The sequence below is a fragment of the Pongo pygmaeus genome, chromosome 4 (assembly GCF_028885625.2).
Source record: "Pongo pygmaeus isolate AG05252 chromosome 4, NHGRI_mPonPyg2-v2.0_pri, whole genome shotgun sequence".
Lineage (NCBI taxonomy): Eukaryota > Metazoa > Chordata > Mammalia > Primates > Hominidae > Pongo > Pongo pygmaeus.
The window spans coordinates 161,841,673-161,854,837 of NC_072377.2; the positions used below are offsets into that span (position 1 = coordinate 161,841,673).

Here is a 13,165-nt window from a genome sequence, read left to right on the forward strand (position 1 = left end):
TTTTTTTTTTTTTTTGCTTTTATTGCTGACCTTCTTGGTTCTAAAAATTTGTTCAGAAAGCCTGATGGTTGTTTAAATGCTTAGCACCATGACACACATGTAATAAAAATTGCATAAATGGACTGGGCATGGTGGCTCATGCCTGTAATCCCAGCACTTTGGAAGGCCAAGGAAGCTGGATCCCCTGAGGTCAGGAGTTTGAGATCATTCTAGCCAACATGGTGAAACCCTGTCTCTACTAAAAAAATACAAAAAATTACCTGAGCATAGTGGCGGACACCTGTAATCCCAGCTACTCGTGAGGCTGAGGCAGGAGAATCACTTGAACCCGGGAGGTGGAGGTTACAGTGAGCCAAGATTTCACCATTGCACTCCAGCCTGGGCAACAAGAGCAAAGGTCCATCTCAAAAAAAAAAAAAAAAAAAAAATTGCATAAATATGTTGAATCACCTGGCAAATGATTTTCTTCCCCTGGTGTCTATGTGTTCCATACTATTGTAGCCTCTTTAACTGGTAAAATAGCTACCCCAATTCAGAGATCCAGTGCTTAATCCATCACATTTCCAGAGTTGTGAGAAAACAGCTAAACCTGTGAGTTAGACTCACTTTGTTTCCCCATGGAGGAAATAAAAACCCATGATTTGAAACCTTTGGAAAACATAGGAAGTGCAACATTTGGAAGTATAACATGGAAACAAGAGATAATCATACAGTGCTTCCAAATTAAGTCTCACATTGGATTTGCTGATTTTTAAGACAGATTCCCCCCTTCTGGACAGCTCTGATGGCCAAGATAGAAGTTCATTTGCTATGTTTCCAGGGACTATTCTCTTTGATGTATACAGGAGTTATGGGGTCTAAAGAGAACATACAATTCTAAAGTTTTCATGTTTGAGAGAAAACTGCAATGATCAGAAGGATTGAGCCAGTTTTAGCATAAAAAATTAGGACTACATTAATGATGAGGTTGACTATACACAGTTTGGAGTGAGAGAGTTACTCTACTCAGTATCACTGACATGTTGGAATGCCAGATGAAACTGAAACAGAAAAATTGTCTTAGGGTCTAAAAGACGTCTGATGTGCTGATGTCTGTTCAGTCTTCTGCAGTCATGGGCGTAAACTCTCAAAGAGCACCACTGGGTCTTAGTCTGTGGCATAAAGACTATTCTCAATGTAGATATTGTCTTCTGCTTGGACTTCCTTTTCAGCTGCATTTTGCAAAGCTTTAATTTGAAGGCTGCTAAACGAAACACTGTAGAAAGAGTTGTTGAAGAATAACATGAGTAAGAAAAAAAGCAGACCACTTCTCACATATGAGCCGCACTTTTGTTTATGATCAGGCAATATCAGGTATTCAAGACTCCAGGAGCCCCATTCACACAAAGTATAAAATAGTGCCTTCCAGAGTTGTAAAAAGTGTGGCTTTTGTTATTAAGTTGAAGAAAAGTCTGTTTAATAAGCATGTAGATAGACAATCTAAGAAGTGTTCAAAAACTCAGACTGGTCTCTTTGAAACTCGCATAATAGAATACAAAAATGGAAAATCTAAAAATACAGAGCTCTGACATCAAACTAAGTGGCTGAATCAAGATGCACATTTTCAAATGTGGCTAAGAATTGGATAACTGGTGCTTTTCCAGCTGTAGCTTGTGATCCTTTAGAGAGGGTTGTTAAATCTACTTAGAGATCTACATCCTATATTCAAGATAAAAACAGAATAGAGAAACATTGAGTATAGTTAAATAGTACCATTTCACAAGTGTACACTGGATCACAGTGTGAAAAATCTTCCTGTGCTGGATGCAGTAGCTCATGCCTCTAATCCCAGCACTTTGGGAGGCCATGGCAGGAGGATCCCTTGAGGCCAGCGTGAGCAACATAGCGAGGCCCCATCTCTACAGATTTTTTTTTTTAATTAGCCAGGTGTGGTGGCTTGTGCCTATAATCCTGGCTACTTGGGAGGCTGAGACAGGAGAATCACTTGAACCCAGGAGGTAGAGGTTGCAGTGAGCTGAGATCACACCACTGCACTCCAGCCTGGGCAACAGAGTGAGACTCTGTCTCAAAAAAAGAAATCAGTAGAAACAGTGGAAATACAAGTGAGGGAAGAAAGTGGACTTAATTTTAACTTATGTGTAGCATTTTGATGTAACTGGTTATTTTTATATAATATATTTGTATATAGTGACTATTTGTTACCAAAGCCTGCCCCCCAAATATGGAACTTGTCTTCATTCAGCTGCAGATGAAACACATGTCCACACATTTAAAGAACTGTGAAAAACAAAGCTCCACTATGGTCCCTAAACAGGTCAGTCATACATGTGTGAAGGCACTTAGTTTAAGTGTCAATGAGCTCAAATGACTCAGTGTGATATAACTGCCGAGAAGATAATGTCATGAAGAAGTGTTCATAATTTGTTAGTGTGGGTTTTTTATTTTTTTGGCTTTTTTTATACTTTACACATTTCTCTTCCATTCCAGAAATATTTATGAGCACAGATTCCTGAGATTGAGTCCTTTATATGCTATGTGATGTGACCTTAGATGTCACTCAACATTTCTGAAACTGTTTTCCAATCTGTAAAATGAGAATAGTGCCTCTCTCGCAGTTTATTGCTGTGAAGGGCTTGAATGCAATAACAAAAGTCGATGTGTATTGAGCACTTACAATATGCTGAGCACTGTTCAGACAGGTTCTGTGGATTGGCTCAGGTAATTAACTCAGACTCAGCAAAGTCTGTGTACAAGCACCAATGAAGGAGAACTAGACTTAATAGATGGCAGCCTAAGTAAGAGGGATGGATTCTGAATCAGAGAAAGTCGTTGCTTAAAACTCAGCCTGAACCAAATGAAGCAGGCTGGCTGGCTTTAGAACTAGGTAGTTGTCTCCTACCATTATGGGCAATGGGGCAGATGGCCTTGAGGCATAGATGCAGTAAGGGGATTTAAATTGTACCTGGAGCCAGGTGTGGTCACTCATGCCTATAATCCCAGCACTTTGGGAGGCCAAGGTAGGCGGATCACCTGAGGTGAGGAGTTCAAGACCAGCCTAACATGGCAAAAACCCCATCTCTATTAAAAATACAAAAATTAGCCAGGCATGGTGGCAGGCACCTGTGATCCCAGCTACTCAGCAGGCTGAGGCTGGAGAATTGCTTGAATCCAGGAGGTGGAGGTTGCAGATCACACCATTGCATTCCAGCCTGGGTGTCTCAAAAAAAAAAAAAAAAAAAAGGCAACTAGGCAGCAGGGTAGACTGAAAGGTCTTTAAAGGCAAATTCAAGTGCCTGCAAGGCTAGACAGCTAATATAGATCAGTGGAGCAGGCTGGGTAGGGAGCAGCAGGGAATGATGGAAGCTATGGAAAACTGGAGGCATTTGCCCTACCTCAGTGCCTTTGCACTCCCTGCCCCTGCAGCCAGGAATTATCTTCCTCCAAATTAGCTGCTTTCTGGGCACTCACTCAAACAGACCCTTATCCTGTTCTATAGTCCCCATGGTGTTTATCTGTAAGCACGTAAAAGAACCATGCTTATTTGCTTACATGGTTTTTGTCTGTTTTAGTCATCTCTTTGGAATATAATAGCCAATAACACTCAGTAAGACAAAGCATCGAATATGGTGAAACCCTGTCTCTACTAAAAATACGAAAAAATGGCCAGGCGCGGTGGCTCATGTCTGTAATCCCAGCACTTTGGGAGGCCGAGGCAGGCAGATCACTGGAGGTCAGGAGTTTGAAACCAGCCTAACCAACATGGAGAAACCCCATCTCTACTAAAAATACAAAATTAGCTGGGCGTGGTGGCACATGTCTGTAATCCCAGCTACTGGGGAGGCTGAGGCAGGAGAATCGCTTGAACCCGGGAGGTGGAGGTTGTGGTGAGCCAAGATGGTGCCATTGCACTCCAGCCTGGGCAACAAGAGTGAAACTCAGTCTCAAAAAAAAAAAAAAAAAAAAGACAAAGTATTAAACGAAATAAAAGAACAAACTAAAGCAACTCATTCGATGTTTAGTTCCATCAAGCAAATCTTGCAATTTAGTTATCTTGCCCTACGGGGTTTGCTTAGGATTGAGGCGCTCCCTCTGTACCAGCTCTGCCACAACTCCAGGGAAATACACAAAGCTACAAATATCACTGGAAGGTGTAAATAATAGAATTGCTCATTAAAGTGGACTGTCAGGATCTAAGGTATATGATGGAGAGTTTAGGAGAGAGACAGAAATCTATTTTACCAGTGTAGGAACCTCAAAAGTATTGATAGAAATATTTTAGAGCTTACCTTAGTTGTTGAACCTCCTTTTTGAAGAAATACTCTAAATTGAAGGGGTGGGGAGAGGGGAGTTGAAGAGAAAATTAAACATCTCAGCAAGAGTTTATAATCTTTTTTTCAATCAAGTGTATTGTTTCTGTTATTACTTGGATTTTTCCCTGGTACCTTGAGGTGTCTCCTTCCCATGTCCCTTTTGATTCTGCAGGACCCAAACAAGCCATTTACTGTCCAGTATCTCAATTTCATTAATGGTTTGGTGTATTCATCCACATATCCTCCCTAACTTTAATGCAATTCTTAAATTATCTGTCATTTTTTTTAAAAAAATGAGTAAGTCCAAGATCCTTCTGATAGGCTGCTGAACAACAGGCATCAACCAAGATTTGTTTTAGATGAACTGGGTCATAAAGCCATATACTTTAAGAGTCACCTCTATCAAAAGATACCTTTGCAAGAGTTTGTACTACCAGTCATCTCTCTCCTAAAGAAGGAAATAATGAGTTATTTTTGCTTAAGGAGGAAAGTATATTTTGAGGTTGTTAGGGCTCAGAATACAATACCCTCAAATAGGCTTCCTTGGAATTCAAAGTGAGAGCACCTGGGGAGGAGCATATTTAGGGAATGGCTTTCTCTGAAGCTCCCTTATCTAGCTAAAGGCCAGATCCTCCAGAAGATATTCTGTTGTTGTGAATCCTTTCCCCAGATATCTCGATATCTCATCAATGGCAGGGAAGGGGCGGGTGGGGGTGGTGGGGGAACTGATGCACATCACAGGAAGGAAACTAGAGCTGACAACACATCCAGAGTCCAGAGGAATTTGTCCTGCCCTATAGTCTGTTCTTTGGGCCCATTCATCTCCCCTAAAAATCATTTACTCTTCCTCTAAAATTGCCTACATCCATCACTTTTCTCTCCCCTAAGAAAAGGGTATTTAAGGCCAGGTACAGTGGCTCATGCCTGTAATCCCAGCACTTTGGGAGGCAGAGGCAGGCAGTCAGGAGTTCAAGACCAGCCTGCCCAACATGGTGAAAACCCCATCTCTACTAAAAACACAAAAATTATCCAGGTGTGGTGGCATGAGCCTGTAATCCCAGCTACTCAGGAGGATGAGGCAGGAGAATTGCTTGAATCTGGGAGGCGGAGGTTGCAGTGAGCTTTAAGGGGGCCAGCCCCTCCACACCTGTGGGTATTTCTCATCAGGTGGGACAAGAGACTGAGAAAAGAAATAAGACACAGAGACAAAGTATAGAGAAAGAGCAGTGGGCCCAGGGCACCAGCGCTCAGCATATGGAGGACCCACGCCGGCACTTGTCTCTGAGTTCCCTCAGTAGTTATTGATCCCTATCTCTACTGTCTCAGTGATGGGGATGTGGCAGGACTTAGGGTAATGGAGAGGAGAGGGTCAGCAGGAAAACATGTGAGCAAAGGTCTCTGTGTCACAAATAAGTTTAAGGAAAAGTGCTGTGCCTTGATGTGCAGGTAGGCCAGATTCATGTTTGACTTTACACAAGCATCTCAGTGCAGTAAAGAGCAGTATTGCTGCCAGCATGTCCCACCTCCAGGCATAAGGCAGTTTTCTTCTATCTCAGTAAATAGAATGTATGATTGGGTTTTACACCGAGACATTCCATTCCCAGGGACAAGCAGGAGACAGATGCCTTCCTCTTATCTCAACTGCAAAGAGGCCTTCCTCTTTCACTAATCCTCCTCAGCACAGATCCTTTACCGGTGGTGGGCTGGGGGATGGTCAGGTCTTTCCCTTCCCATGAGGCCATATCTCGGGCTGTCTCAGTGGGGAGAAACCTTGGACAATACCCAGGCTTTCTTGGGCAGAGGTCCCTGTGGCCTTCCGCAGTGCATTGTGTCCCTGGGTACTCAAGACTGGAGAATGGCGATGACTTTTACCAAGCATACTGCCTGCAAACACATTTTTAACAAAGCACCTCCTGCACAGTCCTAATCCATTAAACCTTGAGTCAACACAGCACATGTTTCTGCGAGCACAGGGTTGGGGTTAGGGTTACAGATTAACAGCATCTCAAGGCAGAAGAATTTTTGTTAGTACAGAACAAACTGGAGTTCCTTATGTCTTCTTCTTTCTACATAGACACAGTAACAGTCTGATCTCTCTTTCTGTTCCCCACAGAGCTGAGATCACACCACTGCATTCCAGTCTGGGTGACAGAGCAAGAGACTCTGTCTCCAAAAAAAAGAAAGAAAAGGGTATTTAAGCTCCAGTCATCTGGCCCTTTCTTCCATCTCATATTTTGTGTGGCTTCTGTACACATAATAAATATGTATTCCTTTTCTCCTGTTAATCTCCTAATAATCTATTTTTTTTGGCATACTCAAGTATCGAAATTTCAGAGGGAAAGTTTGAACTTCCCTGCAAGGTATTTTACCCAATTTCTAAATAACTTTGACTAACCAAGCTCCAAAATAATTATATAAAAACTTCCTCAAATTTGCCAAACATACTCTTAATTTTCTGATTCTCCTCTGCCCAAACCCATGAACTAAATCAGTCATGGCTTCAAACACCGCATCTTGCAAAATAGCTAACTAGGGTTCTTTTATGGGAGGCAGGTTATACTGAGACAAACACACACACACACACAATTAGCAGAAAGGAGACATGAAGCCCGGGGTGATTGCTTTTTGAAGACTTTTGTTTTACTTTTTTAGTCTGTGTCTTGCTATCAGTTTCCCCTCCCAGTGTCTCATGTGCCTCTTCTGCTAAATGAGTGTTGCAAAATTTTAACAATATCACCCCCACAGGGAAAAAAATTAGATCTTGTAGGGCGGAGAGAATAAATCTTATATATCACAATGGTGTGTTGACTTCCAGATCGCAACACTACCCAACAAACTCCTATTTCTTGATACAGTTGGCCCTCGATATCCACAGGTTTGGCATCCTCAGTTTCAACCACTCACAAATTGAAAATTAGAAAAACAATAAAAATAATACACAACAATAATACAGATAAAAACAATACAATATAACAACTATTTACATGGCATTTACATTGTATATTAGGTGTTCTAAGTAATCTAGGGAAGATTTAAAGTATACTGGAGGAAGTAAGTAGGCTATGTGCAAATACTACACCATTTTATGAGGGACTTGAGCATCTGCAGATTTTGGAATCAAGGGGCTCTGGAACCAATCCCCCAAGGGTACTGAGGAACATCTGTATTTAATTTTTCTTGGCCTGGCATTGTGGCTCATGCCTGTAATCCTAGCACTTTCAGAGGCCGAGGCAGGTGGATCACCTGAGGTTAGGAGTTTGCGACCAGCCTAGCCAATGTGGCAAAACCCCATCTCTACTAAAAATACAAAATTTCGGCCGGGCGCGGTGGCTCATGCCTGTAATCCCGGCACTTTGGGAGGCCGAGGCGGGCAGATCACAAGGTCAGGAGATCGAGACCATCCTGACTAACATGGTGAAACCCCATCTCTACTAAAAACTACAAAAAATTAGCCGGGCATGGTGGCGGGCGCCTGTAGTCCCAGCTACTCTGGAGGCTGAGGCAGGAGAATGGCTTGAACTCAGGAGGTGGAGGTTGCAGGGAGCCAAGATCATGCCATTGCACTCCAGCCTGTGAGACAAGAGAGAAACTCTGTCTCAAAAAACTTCTTATAAAATTAAATTTTTTCCATAGGGGAATAATAATTGAAAAATAACAAGTTTAAAAAATAGTGATTTTAAGTGAAAACTCCACTAGAATGTAACTTCCACGAGATTTATAGAGATTTATGGCAAAAGGATCTTTCTAACTACAATTACAGTTTAAGATTGCTGTGCACTTTTCATGTGCCAGGAACCATTCTCAGTGCTTTTTCTTTTTGTTCTTTTCCTTTTATTTTAGAGACAATGTCTCACTATGTTGCCCAGGCTGGTTTTGAACTCCTGGGCTCAAGCAATCCTCCTGCCTCAGCCTCCCAAAGTGCTGGGATTACAGACATGAGCCACTGCTCCTGGCTGGTACTTTTTTTAATGGTTTTTTTTTTGTTTGTTTGTTTTGTTTTTCATTTGTTTGTTTGTTTTTTTTTTTAAGAGATGGGGTCCCACCATGTTGTTCAGGCTAGTCTTGAACTCCTGGGCTCAAACAATCCTCCTGCCTCACTCAGCCTCCCAAGTAGCTAGGATTACAGGCATAAGACCCCACACCCAGCTCCCATTCTTAGTGCTTTGTAGGTACCAATGCATTTAAACTTCATTTCCCTTCCCCCTTGAGGTAGATGGTATTATCATGTGCCTTTTACAAATGAGGATTTGGGGAGACAAAGGGAAGTCCTGTGAAATCAAAATCTTGTGACTTATGAAACTAGTGAGCCCAGGCAATTTGGCTGTACATCCCTTGTTCTAGTCCCTTAGGAACAATCTTGAAATGACTTACTTTTGGCAATGATGACACCCAAAAGAACAAGAAGCACCAAGACAGAAATACAGACTCCAGCATAGATTCCTTTAGTGGTGTTGGCCGTCTGTAGATTATGTGCTGGGGACAGTTGCTGAGGAAACAACAACAGATCAAAAAAGCATCTCGTTAGCAAGTTATGAAGAGAAAATATTTCCCAGAATCACTTACCCAGCCACATTTACCTGTATTGGTGCTTGGGGACTTCTGGAATATAAGGGTAAGACCAAATGATCTGAGTTTATAACAATATGGTGAAAATCTAGGACAACTTGAAATGCAAAACATATTTTACAATGAAGGAAGTGTTTTCTAGCTTGCTTGAGGTTGTATTTACATAGGTGTACACATTTGTCAAAACTAAAACTGTATGCTTAAAATGGGTTTGTATGTAAATTTTTTAATTTACTGTTTTAAAAGTCAATAGGCTATTTCCACAAATACATCCTCTTGTGATATTAAAAGAGAAAAAATGTCGGGCATGGTGGCTCACGTCTCTAATCCCAGCACTTTGAGAGCCCAGGCATCCTGAAGCCTGGTGTTCGAGACCAGCCTGGGCAACATGGTGAAACCCCATCTCTACTAAAAATACCAAAATTAGCTGGGTGTGGTGGTGCATGCCTGTAATCCCAGCTACTTGGGAGGCTGAGGCAGGAAAAATTGCTTGAACCTGGGAGGCAGAGGTTGCAGTGAGCCAAGATTTCACCACTGCACTCCAGCCTGGGCAACAGAGTGAGACTCCATCTCAAAAAGAAAAAAAAAAAAGAAAAAAAATTGTTTATATAAATTGATTTGATGTGATGTTATCTTAATGTGCTCAGTTATTGAATTTTGTCCTTGATTACAGTCCTTACTTGTCTTTTTACCTGTAATTGAAGATTCTGTCTCTATCTAAATAAATAGATTTGAGAGTAGCTGCATACAGACATGGCCATGATTAATTGAATGCTATGCAATCATGAAGAAATGTAAAATTGTTTAAGTCTTCTGGTGCCTATCACAAGAGATCATCACCTCCTGGAATAGGCCTGAAATGTGCCTGGCTTCATGCTGGTCCCCCTTTCATGGCATAGTTCTAATCCTAAAGAGAGCCCACCGGGTAGGTATTTTAATAGAAGGAACGGGGAGAATCTGAGTGAAGGACAAGTCTTCTCATTTGTAAAATCTTAATCCCTGGAGTCAGAATCCCAGGTCTTCTACTTAGTCACTATGTGACCATGGACAAGCTGTTTAGCCTCTCTGAATCTATTTCTATGTCTAGCAACAGCAGATTCAATAGGGTTCTTTGCAAGGGTACTTTTAGGTCCTTTCTGATAAACACTATGAATATAGTGGAGTAACAGCATTTGAGCCATGCTTGCTTAGAAGCGGCATAGCCAGTGTCTGGGAGTGCAAAACTATATTGTTATTACTTTACCTATGGGGTGGGAGGGAAGTGTAATGTGGGTAGATGGAGAATGGGGTTTCAGGAGGCAGGCTTTGCTTTCATTTTTTAATTACAACACACAAATACTGCATGCTCATTTTAGAATGCACAGCTAAGCATAAAAAAGGAAAACTAAAAAAATCCATAACCAGGTCAGGGACAGTGGCTCACACCCATAATCCTAGCACTTTGGGAGGCTAAGGCAGGAGGATAGCCTGAGCCCAGGAGTTTGAGACCAGTTTGGTGAGACCCTGTCTCCAGAAAAAAATAAAATTGGCCAGGCATGGTGATGCGTGCCTGCGGTCCCAGCTACTTGGGAGGCTTGGGGTGGGAGGATCACTTGAGCCTGGGAGGATGAGTCTGCAGTGAGCTGTGATCGTGCCACTGCACTCCAGCCTGAGCAATGGAGTGAGACCCTGTCTCAAATAAATAAATAAACCGTAACTTTAACATCCAGAAATGAGCACTTTTGCCATTTTGCTTTATATACTTTTCTAGAATTTTACCCTTCTAGGATTTTTTCTTAACAGAAATAATTACTATATTCTATATGAACTATAGTATATCCTAATTGTATACTATTTAATTGTATACTATTTTACAAGTTGCTTCTTTCACTTAATAATTGTGTTATAACCAACATATTATAACATGCTATAACCTATGTCAGTAAATGCACTGCAATGACTACATTCTTATGCTCTGTTGCCCAGGCTGGAGTACAGTGGTGCAATCTCGGCTCACTGCAATCTCCATCTCCTGGGTTGAAGCGATTCTCCTGCCTCAGCCTCTCAGGTAGCTGGGATTACAGGCACCCGCCACCACACCCAGCTAATTTTTTTTCTATTTTTAGTAGAGACGAGGTTTCATCCTATTTGTCAGGCTGGTCTCGAACTCCTGACCTCAGGTGATCCACCTTCCTCAGCCTCCCAAAGTGCTGGAATTACAGGCGTGAGCCACCGTGCCCTGCCAATGACTACATTCTTTATGGCAATACATGCACATGCTTAACTAAGTAATCCCTTACTATTAAACATTTAGGTTGCTTATAATATTTTCATGATTATAAGTATTAACAATGAACATCCTCCTCATACATTTTTATTTATTAGTTCAATTTTTTCCTTAAGATAGAGCCCAGGAAGGTGACCTACTGGGTCAAAATGTATTCTGCATGTTTTCAAGATACCTGGGAGAAGAAATCTTGACATCTTCAGTCAAGGCACAGAAAGCCCAAGTTTCTGCTACTGCCAACCTTGAACCTGCCTCTAAATTGTTTTCTCTTACTTCTAAACATACCTATTCTGTAGGTAACTGAGACCAAGAATAACCTCACCGGCCGGGCGCGGTGGCTCACTTCTGTAATCCCAGCACTTTTGATGGCCAAGGCGGGTGGATCACCTGAGGTCGGGAGATCGAGACCAGCCTGACCAACATGGAAAAACCCTGTCTCTACTAAAAATACAAAATTAGCCAGGCATGGTGGCAGGTGCCTGTAATCCCAGCTACTCGCAAGGCTGAGGCAGGAGAATTGCTTGAACCTGGGAGGCGGAGATTGCAGTGAGCCAAGATCGTGCCATTGCCCTCCAGTCTGGGCAACAAGAGTGAAACTCTGTCTCAAAAAAAAAAAAGAAAAGAAATGAAAATGAACAACCTCACTATTCTGAGGGTTTTTTTTTTTAATCCAGCACAAGTCTAGCCATATGTCAACACATTAAACATATACATGGTGGTAGTTCTGATATTTAGCCAGTATGTCAGATCAATCAGTGCATGTCATACAAGTTGCTAAATTTTTAAATGTTACGCCTATGTAATGGCATTCACAATGTCACTAAGGTATACAGCATAAGGCCATTTAGCTCTACACTAAATAGCCCCACTTTGATCATTTTGTATTTTTTATGCAATGGCCATGTTGTCATTTCTTACAACTGGCTATCAGAAAGATTATTCTCGGGCCAGCTGCAGTGGCTCATGCCTGTAATCCCAGCACTTTGGGAGGCCAAGACAGGCAGATCACTTGAGGTCAGGAGTTCCAGACCAGCATGGCCAACGTGGTGAAATTCCATATCTACTAAAAATACAAAAATTAGCCAGGTGTGGTGGTGGGTGCCTATAATCCCAGCTACTTGGAAGGCTGAGGCACAAGAATCACTTGAACCCGGAAGGTGGAGGTTGCAGTAAGCTGAGATTGTGAAACTGCACTCCAGCCTGGGCAATGAAAGTGAAACTCTGTCTCAAAAAAATAAATAAATAAATAAATAAATAATAAAAAAATAAAAAAATACAAACCTCAGAAGGATGATTCTCATAACCTCAGACTTTTTTTGTTTGTTACTTCAAAAAGTTACTTGCACATACTAAAAGGCAGATTGTTTCTTACAGAAGCCAAAAGAAAAGATCTTATTAATAAATCTAACTTACAGGGAGGTAGAAGACTTTGATGAGCATCATAAGACTAGGTCCCTTAAATTTTTCCCAAGTTCACTGAGAAAAAAAGTATGGGAACATTTTATAGAATCAAAGTTATTATCTAGAACTTTGTTATCTTAAAAAGTCATCCTGGGCCGGGTACGGTGGTTCACGCCTGTAATCCCAGCACCTTGGGAGGCTGAGGCGGGAGGATCACTTGAGATCAGAAGTTCAAGACCAGCCTGGTCAAAATGACGAAACCTCATTTCTACTAAAAACACAAAAATTAGCCAGATATGGTTGTGTGCACCTGTAATCCTAGCTACTTGGAAGGCTGAGGCAGGAGAATCACTTGAACCCAAGAAGAGGAGGTTGCAGTGAGCTGGGATCCCGCCAGTGTACTCCAGCCTGGGTGACAGAGCAAGACTCTGTCTCAAAAAAAAAAAAAAAAAAAGAAAGAAAAAAAGTCATCCCATGGGGAGGTTTATGTACAGAAAAAAATCAATAGAAGTTTTAAAATTTCTACATGAAATGGTCATTAGGTAGGGGAAATATATTAGGGAAATAAACATATTACGTTAGTTTCATTTACATTTTACTTTTGTTTGGGGCGGCCTCTACT

At 41.6% G+C, this 13,165-nt stretch overlaps 1 protein-coding gene across 2 annotated transcripts in view; it reads right to left on the minus strand.

Moving 5' to 3' along the window:
• Positions 1-465: 465 nt before the first annotated feature.
• Positions 466-13,165, minus strand: part of HAVCR1 (hepatitis A virus cellular receptor 1) — a 39,842-nt gene continuing 27,142 nt past the window's right edge. For both annotated transcript variants that reach the window (XM_063665315.1, XM_054488393.2), the window contains 3 exons: positions 8,682-8,796; positions 4,287-4,320; positions 466-1,255 (listed from right to left, as the gene is read on the minus strand). In XM_063665315.1, the coding sequence (XP_063521385.1) occupies positions 1,147-1,255; positions 4,287-4,320; positions 8,682-8,796 (258 nt within the window). In that variant the 3' untranslated portion in view covers positions 466-1,146. The remainder of the gene's footprint in view (positions 1,256-4,286; positions 4,321-8,681; positions 8,797-13,165) is intronic.